Source organism: Hyperolius riggenbachi, chromosome 5 (genome assembly GCF_040937935.1).
Source record: "Hyperolius riggenbachi isolate aHypRig1 chromosome 5, aHypRig1.pri, whole genome shotgun sequence".
NCBI classification, from domain to species: Eukaryota; Metazoa; Chordata; class Amphibia; order Anura; family Hyperoliidae; genus Hyperolius; species Hyperolius riggenbachi.
The window spans coordinates 134572131-134584673 of NC_090650.1; the positions used below are offsets into that span (position 1 = coordinate 134572131).

Below are 12543 nucleotides of genomic sequence, written 5' to 3' on the forward strand. Positions count from 1 at the left end.
CATATTATGACATCTTATATACTAAACTTTGCGTATTTAGGCTCTTGGATACAGAATGAAAAAAAAAAAAAATTTCACCTATATTGATGCGTAGTATTTGTTTGAATCCTATACATATTTCTATCCATTACAGGTGATAACCTGGAAAAAGCAGTACGATAGGGCTGCACACACCGATATTTCACCAATGAACCAGTTGGCTGATTGGCTTATGAATAATCTGCCAAGCAACGACAATGAAGAATATCTTATCCATGGAGATTTCAGGATTGACAATGTCATCTTCCATCCGTCAGAGGTAACGTTTAACATAATGCTGGGAATACACCATGAGTTTTTTGGTAGATTGATGGCTCAATAGATGATTTCTGACAGGTCCGATCTGATTTCAATCATTTTTCTGATTGATTATTTTCATAGAAGTGAATGGAAATCAATCAGAAACATGATCGGAAAACCAATGGGAAAGTAAATCTTCCAAAAAAAAAAAACTCATCATCTATTCTCAGCATAACAATATATAGTATTCTCTACTTGTGTTTCTGAGCATGTTAAAAATATTTACACAATACTTAAAGAACACTTCCAGTGTAAAAGGCAGCCTGTCATGCCAGGATCAGGGAATCTTAGAGTTAAAGCGGGATTATCACCATAAAAATAAAATTTCAACAGCAACTGGTCTCAGGGTATTACGAGATAAAGATGCTAATCCTGCATTTAAAACTTTCAATACTTTTTCTGCTGTTATGGTTTGGAATTCTCATATAACTTAGGCGCACTGGCCCTTTAATTGCCATTGCCATCAGCTGGCAAATCAGTTGCATGCTGGGTTGTCTTTTTATCTATATATATTACTCCTCTTCCTTTTATTTTCCTTTACTTCTAATGATATAAGGCTGCACTTCCTAGTATAGGCCTCAGATGGAGTGTCTGAAGACTCTGGGAGGAGGGCAGTTAACGAGTACACAATTAGCAAGGAGAAAAAAAGAGTGAGAAATGATGTCAGGATTAGCTTCATTCAAAGTTAACCAAGATGGATACTGTCCAGCTTTTCCTTTATAAAATTCACAGGAATCACAATGTGGACAGTGCAATACATCTGTTATGTAAGTAGGACTAGTATTTATCTACTTATATATATGTTTTTTTTATTTCTAGGTTAGCAGGGGTGTCACTTGTTCGGCTTGACTGTAATTCGCTAGACAGGTGACCGTCCTTTCCCCATCACTCCCCTGGAAAAACGTTTTTTTGTTTTTTTCCTTTCAAAAGTCTGAAAAATGGCCATGGCTGTCTTGCTGGTGGATGGGGTGGTGCTTCATCTGTCTAATGAGTTACAGGCGAGCAGGTAATAGTCCTAAAAGGTTCAGATCCTGTAGAATTAGACAAGACAAGGCAAATAACATTTTTATTGCGCTTTTCTCCTGGCGGTTTCAAACAGCTTGAGCTGCAGCCACAAGGGTGCACTTAGTAGGTAGCTGCAGTGTTAGGTAATCTAGCCCAGCACTCCTTACTGAATAGGTGCTGGCTTACTGAAATAGGAAGAGCCGAGATTTCAACCCAGGTCTCCTGTGTCAGAAGCCGAGCCCTTAACCAGTACACTATCCAGCCACATCCAGCCCAAATACCAAGTGACCTACCATTTCACCAATCACTTCTTTAAGGAAATAAAGTTATTTTTCAGACTTTCCAGCCAAGCAGTTACCGTATGTTATCTGCTCTCTGTGTGCAGAGACAAAACATCTGCTCTTGTTGTTTAGTGCTGTCCAGGGTGAGCTTGATAGGAAAAGAGAAGAGGACTACTCTGACAAGAGCAGACAGCATGACTCCTCAGAAGAGATGGATGAGGAGGGAGAAGTTTTAAATCAAGATGATACCATTTATTGGCTAACTAAAAAGAATAAGAGTAAGCGAGCTTTCGGCTTTGCAGCCTTCGTCGGGCTTGTTGAGGAGGGAGTTAGCATAGAGAACTTATGCTTTGATTGAATTTTAGCACGTTTTAGCTGGCTGGATTAGAAAGAGGAAACATTTTGCATGGTAAAAACAGCAACAGCAATTTTAGTAAACACTTCTCTTTTAGGACCTGGGTTGTCTTAAAGACAGCTTCCATCCCAGTCACCCCTGACACAGCCTCAATCCCGGTCACCCCTGAGGAGGTCAGGGGTGACCGGGATGGAAGCTGCCTAGAATAATATTCTCTGTTTTTCCTTTATAAAATTCACAGGAATCCTATCGTGGACAGTGCAATACATCGGTTATTGTGAAAAAGGAACCCACCACCCCATCCCAAATGGTCTGAGATCCATCCAGACATCCATCCTAACATCCCTGCTACTGGCCACAGCGACGGGAGTCGGAGAGGGAAGAAGGGAATCCTCACTGCCCAGATGTTGGGCGATATGCTTTAAAAGCATTTACCTCTTACAAGTGCAATCTTTTATCCTTTTTACCTGTAATAAAACGTTAATGCACCATAGAGCTCTCCTGTTTTACCCTTGAGCTCCTCCCAGAGCTTTGAACGGAAGCTGTAGAGAAAGCACAGAAGGGAGGCCAGGCAAAATAAGAGGCCAGGCAGTGTCTGGAGACCTTGTAAATTATGCAGGTATGCATAACTTGTAACATTTTTGTTACTTCAGGTTTACTTTAAGTGGAGACTCATCATAGAAATATTTTGTTTGCCCAATACAACCACTAATAAGTGTTTATTTATTTGAAACATAGGCTGTCGGGCTACTATTGTGAACAAAACTTTTTTTTACCTTTGTAACATCTTTTATACATAAAACCTTCAATATTCTAATAGCATTCACTTCATTCTCATGTCTAAAATGTAAACTGTAATCCCTGACAGGCTCGTGTGATAGCGGTCCTTGATTGGGAGCTTTCCACCATTGGCCATCCCATGTCAGACTTGGCTTACTTCTTTTCTCCATATTTTTGGCCTCGGGAAGTAAAGCTGCTTGGGCGTACTAGTGACACCATTAATGATATTGAAGGTAAGCATTGATAACCATAGCATACATTTCCTTCTGTTCACTTTAAAGTGAACCTAAAGTCACAAAAAAAAACGAGATGAACTCACCTGGGGCTTCCCTCAGCCCCCTGCAGACGATCGGTGCCCTCGCAGCTCCGCTCCGATGCCTCTGGACCCGCCGGCGAGCACTTCCGGTTTGGCCGTCACCGGCCGACAGGCATGGGAACATGAGTGATTGTTCGCGTTCCCAGCCTGTATATCGCCCCCTATGCTGCTATTGCGGCCAGGAGGTCGCAATAGCAGCATAGGGGGCGATATACAGGCTGGGAACGCGAACAATCACTCGCGTTCCAATGCCTGTCGGCCGGTGACGGCGAAACCGGAAGTGCTCGCCGGCGGGTCCTGGGACATCGGAGCGGAGCTGCGAGGGCACCGATCGTCTGCAGGGGGCTGAGGGAAGCCCCAGGTGAGTTCATCTCGGTTTTTTTTTGTGACTTTAGGTTCTCTTTAAAGTGACCCAGTAGTGATGCATTGCATAACAAGATAAACACATGTGCATACATGTCCTTCTAAAAAAAATAGCATATTGTGATAAAGTTCATTATTTTCTGTAATGTACTGATAAACATTAGACTTTCATATATTTTAGATTCATTACACACAACTGAAGTAGTTCAAGCCTTTTATTGTTTTAATATTGATGATTTTGGCATACAGCTCAAGAAAACCCAAAATTACTATCTCAAAAAATTAGCATATCATGAAAAAGTTGAATTGGCAAGCTAAGTAGTGTAGAAAAAATAAAAACAGTCAAAGCTAGCCTGCCCTCAACTGCATTGGCTATTATTGTGCTGAAACCCTTCCTATAGTTTGATGTTAGGACTATGGTCATAACAGTTTCCTTTCTGTGAACCTTGTTGCATTGTGGGAAATAACTGCTGTTTTCAACTGTCAAGCAACCAATATCTCCCTCTGTCTCTCATTGTTTGTGGGTGGGGTTCTAGATAATGGCAGTTGGTGCAGTCTAGTTGTTTCTTATCTGCCAGTAGTAGATGATGCCGTGCAGGAACAAACAACATGGACGAATTACATCTTTTCTTGATCTCTCTTTTACTTTTTAACTTCTCACTTTGCAGTGCATTGATTTATATTCCCCCCTACTACTATTTTTTGGTAAAGTTCCTCTTTAAGGAGTAGCCCTTATTCAAACTTTCATTTAGAGATGAGATATTCTCAAGTATAGTATGGGATTTGCTAATGTTAATTCCTAGATGCCTAAACTGTGATATTATTTCCATGAGGTACTCTTGTTGTATGAGGCTAATCACGTCCTTCTCTGAGGCCTTAATCCCTGGTTTAGACTACGTAATAAAACATGAGTTTTTACCAGAAGTATTAATACCCATTGCTAGCTACAAGGATTCTTTAGTATCCTCCAAAAGAGACCTAATCATCTGCATAAACCCATTCAAGTGTATACATCACCCTAAAACAGACATTTTTAGATTGGATTTCATTTTGATAGACAAAGACTCTATGGCCATCAAAATAGATATTGTCAAAGAGAGCATCTTTGGTAAGTATCCCTTTGTAACCTAAATAATTCAGTACATAGCCATTAACAGATACTTATCGCTGTTCTCACTGTGTCCTGAATTTGGGTCCTAAACTGAAACTAAATTAAAGGAATACTATCGATTCACATATTTTTTTCAATTGACACAGGAATTGTTTGGGAAGTGCTGCAAAGTACTAGTATATACATTTTAGTAGCAACCTCTTTGTTTCAAAATAAAAATACTTTCAAACGTTACTGACGCCAAAACTGACGGCAGAATGAGCCATGAGGATAGGGGAAATTCCCTTCACACTTGATCAGTTAACTCTATGTGTAACTCTGTGTGTGACATAGAGAAAGCTCCCAACAGCTGCAGCTTCTGTGTCCTGTGTTTCTGACTGAAGTGTCTGAAGAGAGCAGAGGAAATGTAACTAATTGTCACAGCTTTTCATACTTTTTTTGCTTTCAGAGTTTGATTTGTTTGATATTTGCTTTCTGTAGTCTGACATGCAACTCTGGCTGTGCATTGAAGCAGACACCCCTTCTGCAATTGATTTGTCCCAATATAGCTAAATCCTACCCTCAATAAATTACAGCTTTTGCCTCTGATATTTAACATGAAAAGTAGGAAAATGTTTACAAAGCTACTTAGACATTATTTGTACATTGTCATTTTAGAACACTTGGGTATTGATAGTATTCCTTTAACCACCCTGGCGTTCTGATTAAATCGCCAGGGTGGCTGCGGGAGGGTTTTTTTAAATAAAAAAAAAACTATTTCATGCAGCCATCGCAGAGCGGCGGCGATCAGGCAGCACACGCGGCTGGCAAAGTGCCGGCTGCGTGTGCTGCACTTTATTTGATAAAAATCGGCCCAGCAGGGCCTGAGCGGCAGCCTCCGGCGGTGATGGACGAGCTGAGCTCGTCCAGACCGCTCAGGAGGTTAAGTAGCATGTAAAAAATTGCACTCAATAGTTTCAAAACATTCCATGGTGTTTAAACAAACAGTTGCCATATTTGTAGTTACACTGGAGTTTATTCGCAAAATGTTTTCGATTAATAAATTTGCCTTACAACAATCAACAAATTACAAAATAAGGCGAGAAATGTAAAATGTAAGTTTTATTGAGTCAAAAACTTCCTAATGTTTGTAAAGGGATTCTTGCAAGGCAAAAATGTATTCCAGTCTTAAGGCAAGGATTTATGCCTTGTGCCAACCAATTACAAGTAATGCCAAAGTTTATCGGCAGTTATGCAAACTACATAATTCTTGTTTACAAGAAGCAAACTTGTAATAAGATGCGTTACTGGCTGAGGTGGTGAGCACTAATCAAGCAGTAACTTGCATTATGCAAGCCACATAATAATAATAATAATAATAATTAATTATGTACAGTGTTTATTTATATAGCGCAAACATCTTCTGTAGTATAAAACAGACAATAGTGGGAAGGTTGGATACATGAGCAGTTCAACACACATCCCTCATATTCATTGCATAAAGTACAACAGAAACAGGAAACACAAGTGGTAGGTCCCTGCCCTTGCAAGCCTACAATGTAGACACCTCTCATTTTGCTGTTTCAAACAACTTCCTTAGATCACAATGCCACAGTGGCATAGTCCGCCGAGAGTGTGTGAGAGCCAGTTAGCACTTAATGTACTCTGACAGTTGATCAATCATTCCTAACTGGGTGTGTCTGCCGATGAGTTACACAGAGTTTGCAAAGGAAGAGTTGTGGTGTGGTATGATCACCACACTGTGTATGTTGTCCTGGCTGCATTAACCCTGCTTTAAATTATCTGCCATATCTAGAAAAGTATATTGAGATAAAGAATAAAAATTAGTAATTTGGTTTCTTGCATATTATACCACCTACCAATGTTGACTGCCCTCTGCTTGAAAGATGTTTACTTCTCTTTATGAATCCATGTATTGTTAGAAAGGCAAGAGTCTTGGCTTTCATTTGCACTATGTCCCATGTCAGTGTAATGCATCATTCCTGGGTGTTGAATGAGGGTTCACCACTCCTTTTAAAGTGGTATTCCATGCTTTACTAGAATCATTGCCCCCTTGCCTGCTCGCTGGGCTGCAGGCTCGGTCCACTCTTTGCTCGAACATCTTTTTATTCTAACTCTATGTCCACTTGGATAGTAGACACTGCACACCAGAACCCTCGCTGGGCTTCAGGCTGTAAAATCGGGTTGCCAGGTTAGTGTTGTGGCAGCCAGGGGCAGTGGACACCCTCTTCCTCAGGAACGATGCATTGTACGGATGTAAGGAATAGTGCAAATGAAAGACAAGACTTTTGTCTTTCTAAAGATATGTAGGCATTTCAAAGGGGAGTAAATATCTTTTAAACAAGGGGCAGTCAAATTTGGTAGATGGTATAATATGTAAGTTCCGAAGATTGCTAAAAACTTTGTTACCGTGTGTATCATACATTGTATACATTTGTAGCTTTTTTAACTGTAATACAATAAAAGGCTTTTACGTCATTGAATTATTTTTCTTTGGTATTGTGCTTTAGTACAATCCTGGTAGCGGCTATGTAGTAACAGATGTTTTAGATGTTTAAATGTAGTTTATAGGTAAGTGGAATGATGGCCACAGTTACTTTACAGGCTGGTTATTAATCCAGGCCATGCTTATAACATAAACTGTTGAATGAGAAGTGACAAGTGAATGTAATCCAACCCTAAACATATGTTTTAAACCTAAACGTCTACGTGTTCTATTTCTTTATTAGGAATTCCGGCCTTTGAGGACTTAATGAGTATTTATAGCCGATGTCGAGGTGTGGCGTCACCCGTGCAAGACTGGAACTTTTTTCTTGCACTTACCTTCTTTAAGCTTGCTGGAATACTGCAGGTAGTAAAGATCTGTAAAGCTTATATAAACCTAATTTCATGGGTCCTTACATCATCCTCTTTCCAGAATAGCAGAGTCAAGCAGCTGCACATCTTGCAGCCTTATGCTTTATGACAAGATTATCAAGTTAACATGCATTTAGATGTCATTTTTCCTGTAGTACGAAACTAAAAACTGCTTGTTATGGTTCAATGTCTTTTATATACTGTATATTCTGGCATATAAGACTACTTTTTGAACCTTGAAAATCTTCTGAAAAGTCGAGGGTCGTCTTATACGCCGGGTGTCATTGATGCCGGGTGATACGCGATGCTCAGACGCGACATGCTGATGTTTAATTACCGGGTGCTGGAGATTCGGCCGCCGCATATGCTAGGGGGAGCTTCTTCCACCTGTCTGGCCCACCCTATCCTGTTATCGCCACTCAGATCTTGCTGCTGAGGACTGTAGTGAAGTGGCGCAGGCGCACATGTGCGAGATCTGGGAGGCAGATGAGGTAAATAGGATACAAGGGTGGGCCAGACGGGTGAAAGAGGCGTGTTTTATGGGCACAGTGCAATGTATTCTTCCATACCGCTCTGATAAACAGGGAGACAGGGAGAGCTGACCAATAGAGCTGACACTTAGGGAGAGGGAGAGTTGACCAATCCAACCAGTCAGTCGCCTATATACTGTTATATACTGGGTACCACATACAGTACAGCACCAATATCTGTTCATCCATAGCACCACCAGTATATGATTTTATTTTTTTTATAATTTTTATTTGGTGTGCGTTAGAAGAGGGATAGTCTTATATGGTGAGTATATCCTAAATTCTTTATTTTAACTTGAAAGGTTGGGGAGTCGTCCTATACGCCGGAAAATACGGTATGCAAGTATTGGTGGAGCTTTTATGGAACTAATAAATTGGGGCTTTTATGGATACTACTGTTTAAAGCTACATTTTTGTTCCCCTGAAACAATCATTTATGATAATTTCTGGGTAACAGTATAACTAGTCACAATTTCATAGGCTCAGGGAAGCAGCATCTCGCAGCATCGCAATATGGGAAGATAGTGTAACAACAAGCCCACACAGCAAGGACAGAAAAACCTGAATGATGTATAGAAGATTTAAGTGCAATACTCAGAGCTTTTCATGGTGCAAATTAGAATTTGTTTGAAACAAAAGATGCAATGTCTGCTTGTTAGCATTGGCAACTCACTAATTGTATTTGCTGTTTGCAGTTGTTTTGTAAATCTTTATGCAAAAGCCAGTTTCCGATTTTAGACAATCATATATTGCTTACTTGACTATAGCCAGAAATACAAGAAAACCAAATACTAACCCTCATAGGCCGCTATGCAATTCACTTTTTCTCCTCGGTAATATTTTCACAAGCCTTTTAAACCACTAGCAAGCAAGAGAATACTCAAAATAATTTTGATAGTTCCTTTTCACCGGCTTTTGGGTGCTTTTTCAATTGTAAAATGCTTACAAGTTATTTGAAAGAGATCTCCTAGGAGATAACTCAGGAGAAAAAGTGAATTGCATATGGGCCATAATGTTCTTACATAAGACTGGCATTGCTATTTATGGCGTATAATCAAGATATTTTGCTTTACCCTTTCAGGGTATCCATGCAAGGTTTCTGCTTGGAAATTCTAGTGGGGAGAATGCCAGCATATATGGTGATATGGTTAAACCTCTGGCTGAAAATGGACTCCGGTTAACTACACGGTAATTACAACAAATATTTGTTTCATGGTGTAGGAAGACTTTTTTTTCTTTTTGCACTTTAAACAAATCAGTATCTGGGGCCTGATACACGAAACAAGGGTAATTTTGCTGTGCACAGGCAGCACACTGCAAATTAACCACTACAACCTGCATTATCAGGGTAGCACATGTATTATAGTAATGCATGGAATACTGGTAACCAGGGCTGAATTTCTACTTTTTAACAAGCACCCCCATGACGGATTCACCAGTGCCATCGCATAAAAATATGCACAAAAAGGTATGATTTGGCATAACCCTTTAGTTTTCATTTGACATAAAAAAGTGTTATTGTCACGGACCAGTCACTCTCTCTATAGGAAGTTACTGTTTACATTTGTGCTGGGAGAGAGAGGGCCATAATGTCATTACTTCTTTTCAATGGGTCTGGTTTCTCCATGCAATTACTCCCCCTACATTTTGGGTCTACCTCAAAGGGAACCAGAAACCAGATCACCGGTTGTAAATCCCTAACTGTGGAAAGCTACATTCCTCCACATTTCCTGTCAGGGGAAGATGGAATCCATTGTCCTCTGATTTAACTATGTTATACATAATTCTTCATGATGTCATAATTTGGGGAATATTTAGGAACCGCTTGGGCGCAGCCATTCGCGGTCCACAGTGCTTAATACGCCAAGGTTAATACACCTTTTAAAGGGAACCAGAGGCCCCAGGTAAAAGATCCTATACATACCTGGGGCTTCCTCCAGCCCCATATGCACGGATCGCTCCCACGCCACCCTCCTCCTCTTCCTGTATACGTCGGTACCGGGTCCCGTAGTTTCGGCCGACTGGCCAGTCGGCGGCAGCACGAGGACAATTGTCCGCATCACAGGGGCTCCCAGCATACCAGTACGCATGCGGCTGCCTACTGCGCAGCCTCATGCGTACGGGTATGGAGGGAGCCGCTGTGATGAGGACAATTGGACGCGTCCGCCGGAAGTGACGGGACCCGGTACCGCCGATCCAGAAAACGGAGGATGGCGGCGTGGGAGCGATCCAGGTTTATGGGGCTGGAAGAAGCCCCAGGTATGTATAAAACCTTTTTCTTTTTTTTTCTTCAATTCCTCTCTGGTTCCCTTTATGGCCTAGTGCACACCAGAGCGTTTCCGCTGCGGTTTGCGATCCGCTTGCGGGTGCGGATCCGCTAGGATAATGTATTTCAATGGGCTGGTGCACACCAGTGCGGGAGGCGTTTTGCAGAAACGCATACTCCCGGGCTGCTGCAGATTTTGGATTGCGGATGCGTTTCTGCCTCAATGTTAAGTATAGGAAAAACGCAAACCGCTCTGAAAAACGGCACTTCAGAGCGGTTTGCCAGGCGTTTTTTGTTACAGTAGCTGTTCAGTAACAGCTTTACAGTAACAATACATGAAATCTACTACACCAAAAACGCTTCACAAAACCGCAAAATGCTAGCTGAAACGCTGCAGAAAAAGAAGAAAAAGCGTTTCAAAATCTGCTAGCATTTTGCGGATCTGCTAGCGGTTTTTGGTGTGCACCAGGCCTGAGAGATGAATGATTCTTCTAGCTTTACAGCCTGAAATATCAATTCCCTAGACAGGGAAGCTGGTAAAACAAGCACGATTGGTACCTATGGCTTCAGAGCATTATGACAGAGCCTAAAATGTTTGTTTTTATATCATATGCCGGATATCCATAGAGTTGTGGCATAATCTGCGAAAATTCCAAAACTCTCTCCCTAAGGCAGGGGGCTGGTCTCAGCCTGAGGTCAGATTGCTAGGGTTGGAGGATCATCTCTCCTTACAAAATCCACCCCTAGCAAACAGAGGGTTAAATATGTGGACACAAAGGCTGTCGAGAGTCCTTGCTTTGTCTATCCATATACCGTCCAGGTTCTGGGCTTTTTATGGACTATTATATCTTCTGTTTTGAACTTGCAATTCCAAAGGTCACGGTAATTATTTTTTTTTTTTTTTTTTTACATTTTCTGTATTCAGTTTTATGCATTATAAAATAAACAATTCAAAATCATTTATCTAAGTACTTGTTCTCAATATATCTGCAAAGAGTCCCAGCTTTTCTGAAGAAACCGTTACCATAACCATTTTTATTGATATTGTTATATTTTGCTATCTCTAGACAGGTTGCTGAAATAACCCTTTTCCTTATTAGACAAGTTAGAGTTAGATTTACATATTTGCATGCTAATGCAAATTGGTGGCAGCTAACTGTTCTCTATAGGTGTGTACACACGTCGGATTTTCCCAAACGACCGGTCGTTTGGACGTCTGAAGAACCAGTCGTTTGGACGTCTGAAGAACCGGTCGTTTGGACGTCAAATCGGGCGTGTTTACAAACGTTCGTTCAGCTGATAAGACTGCTTTTGACGGATCCACTTGGCAGATCGGTCAAATCCAGTCTTATCAACTGAACGTCCACTTGTACACACGATTTGACGTCCAAACAATCGGTCATTCGGAAAAATCCGACGTGTGTGTATGTACCTTTAAGGAGATCGCAGATTGTACATACAATCAAAATTGTATTGTGTGTGGACTCACCAACCAATCCAAAGGGTTACTTTGCCTGCAGTGCTGAATGCCTTCAGAATTCCCTCAGGGTCTGAGGCTGAATGGTAAGCTGCGGCAAAGGGAACAGGAATTGTAGGGTGACGTCACACTCCCCTCAAATCTGCAGGGAATCAGTTTCCAAGACGATTCCTTGTGTTAATCAATGTCTTAATGATTTTGACATCAAATTGGTTGAAAGTATTAATTTGACCAGATGGAAGATTTACATTGATCAAAGGTAGGTGTGGTGGTCGACCAGCAGCCCATAGTGTTGTACTGCATTGAACATTGCAACGCTGCAGTTTGATTGGTTTTCAATAGATTCCCTGCTTGAATTTGTTGAAAATCTCTGTGCTGTGTGTGATAAGAATTGATTCCGATCAGAGAGGAATCAAGTGCTTTGCCATATCGGGTGGCAATCTATAAGGGTAAGGGGTGCCTAGACAACACATTATCACCTGATGACCTTCCAATTCGATAAAGTTATTGAATTGTAAGATATTCAGTGCCGCAACATGAATGCCGATGATTATTCTTTCAATTGATTTGTGGCCAAATTCAGTTGAATGGATCCATCAGGAATGGCTAGTTACAAGGGCTCAGTTGCGTGCAGTAATGCGGTGTCCCCCCAAGTGTAAAGTGTCCCCCCAAGCCTGTGCCTAGTGTTTTATAGTCTCCTCTCTATGCCAGCGAGACTCCTGGTGTTCACGTGGAACAGGTGCCCATGGTATCTCTGAAGTCTGAAGCCAGCGGCGAGACGAGACTTTGAAATTCCAAGAACAGGCATGGGTGGGGGAGGGCTGGGTTGGGTACACTGTACACTTGGTGGGGCCAGCAGGCATC

At 41.4% G+C, this 12543-nt stretch overlaps 1 protein-coding gene across 1 annotated transcript in view; it reads left to right on the forward strand.

The window, feature by feature from the left end:
• The window catches only part of ACAD11 (acyl-CoA dehydrogenase family member 11), a 119092-nt gene that overhangs the window by 22464 nt on the left and 84085 nt on the right, over positions 1-12543 (forward strand). Inside the window, exons 5-8 of the mRNA XM_068236279.1 lie at positions 134-298; positions 2849-2993; positions 7280-7401; positions 9018-9124. Of these exons, the coding sequence (XP_068092380.1) occupies positions 134-298; positions 2849-2993; positions 7280-7401; positions 9018-9124 (539 nt within the window). The remainder of the gene's footprint in view (positions 1-133; positions 299-2848; positions 2994-7279; positions 7402-9017; positions 9125-12543) is intronic.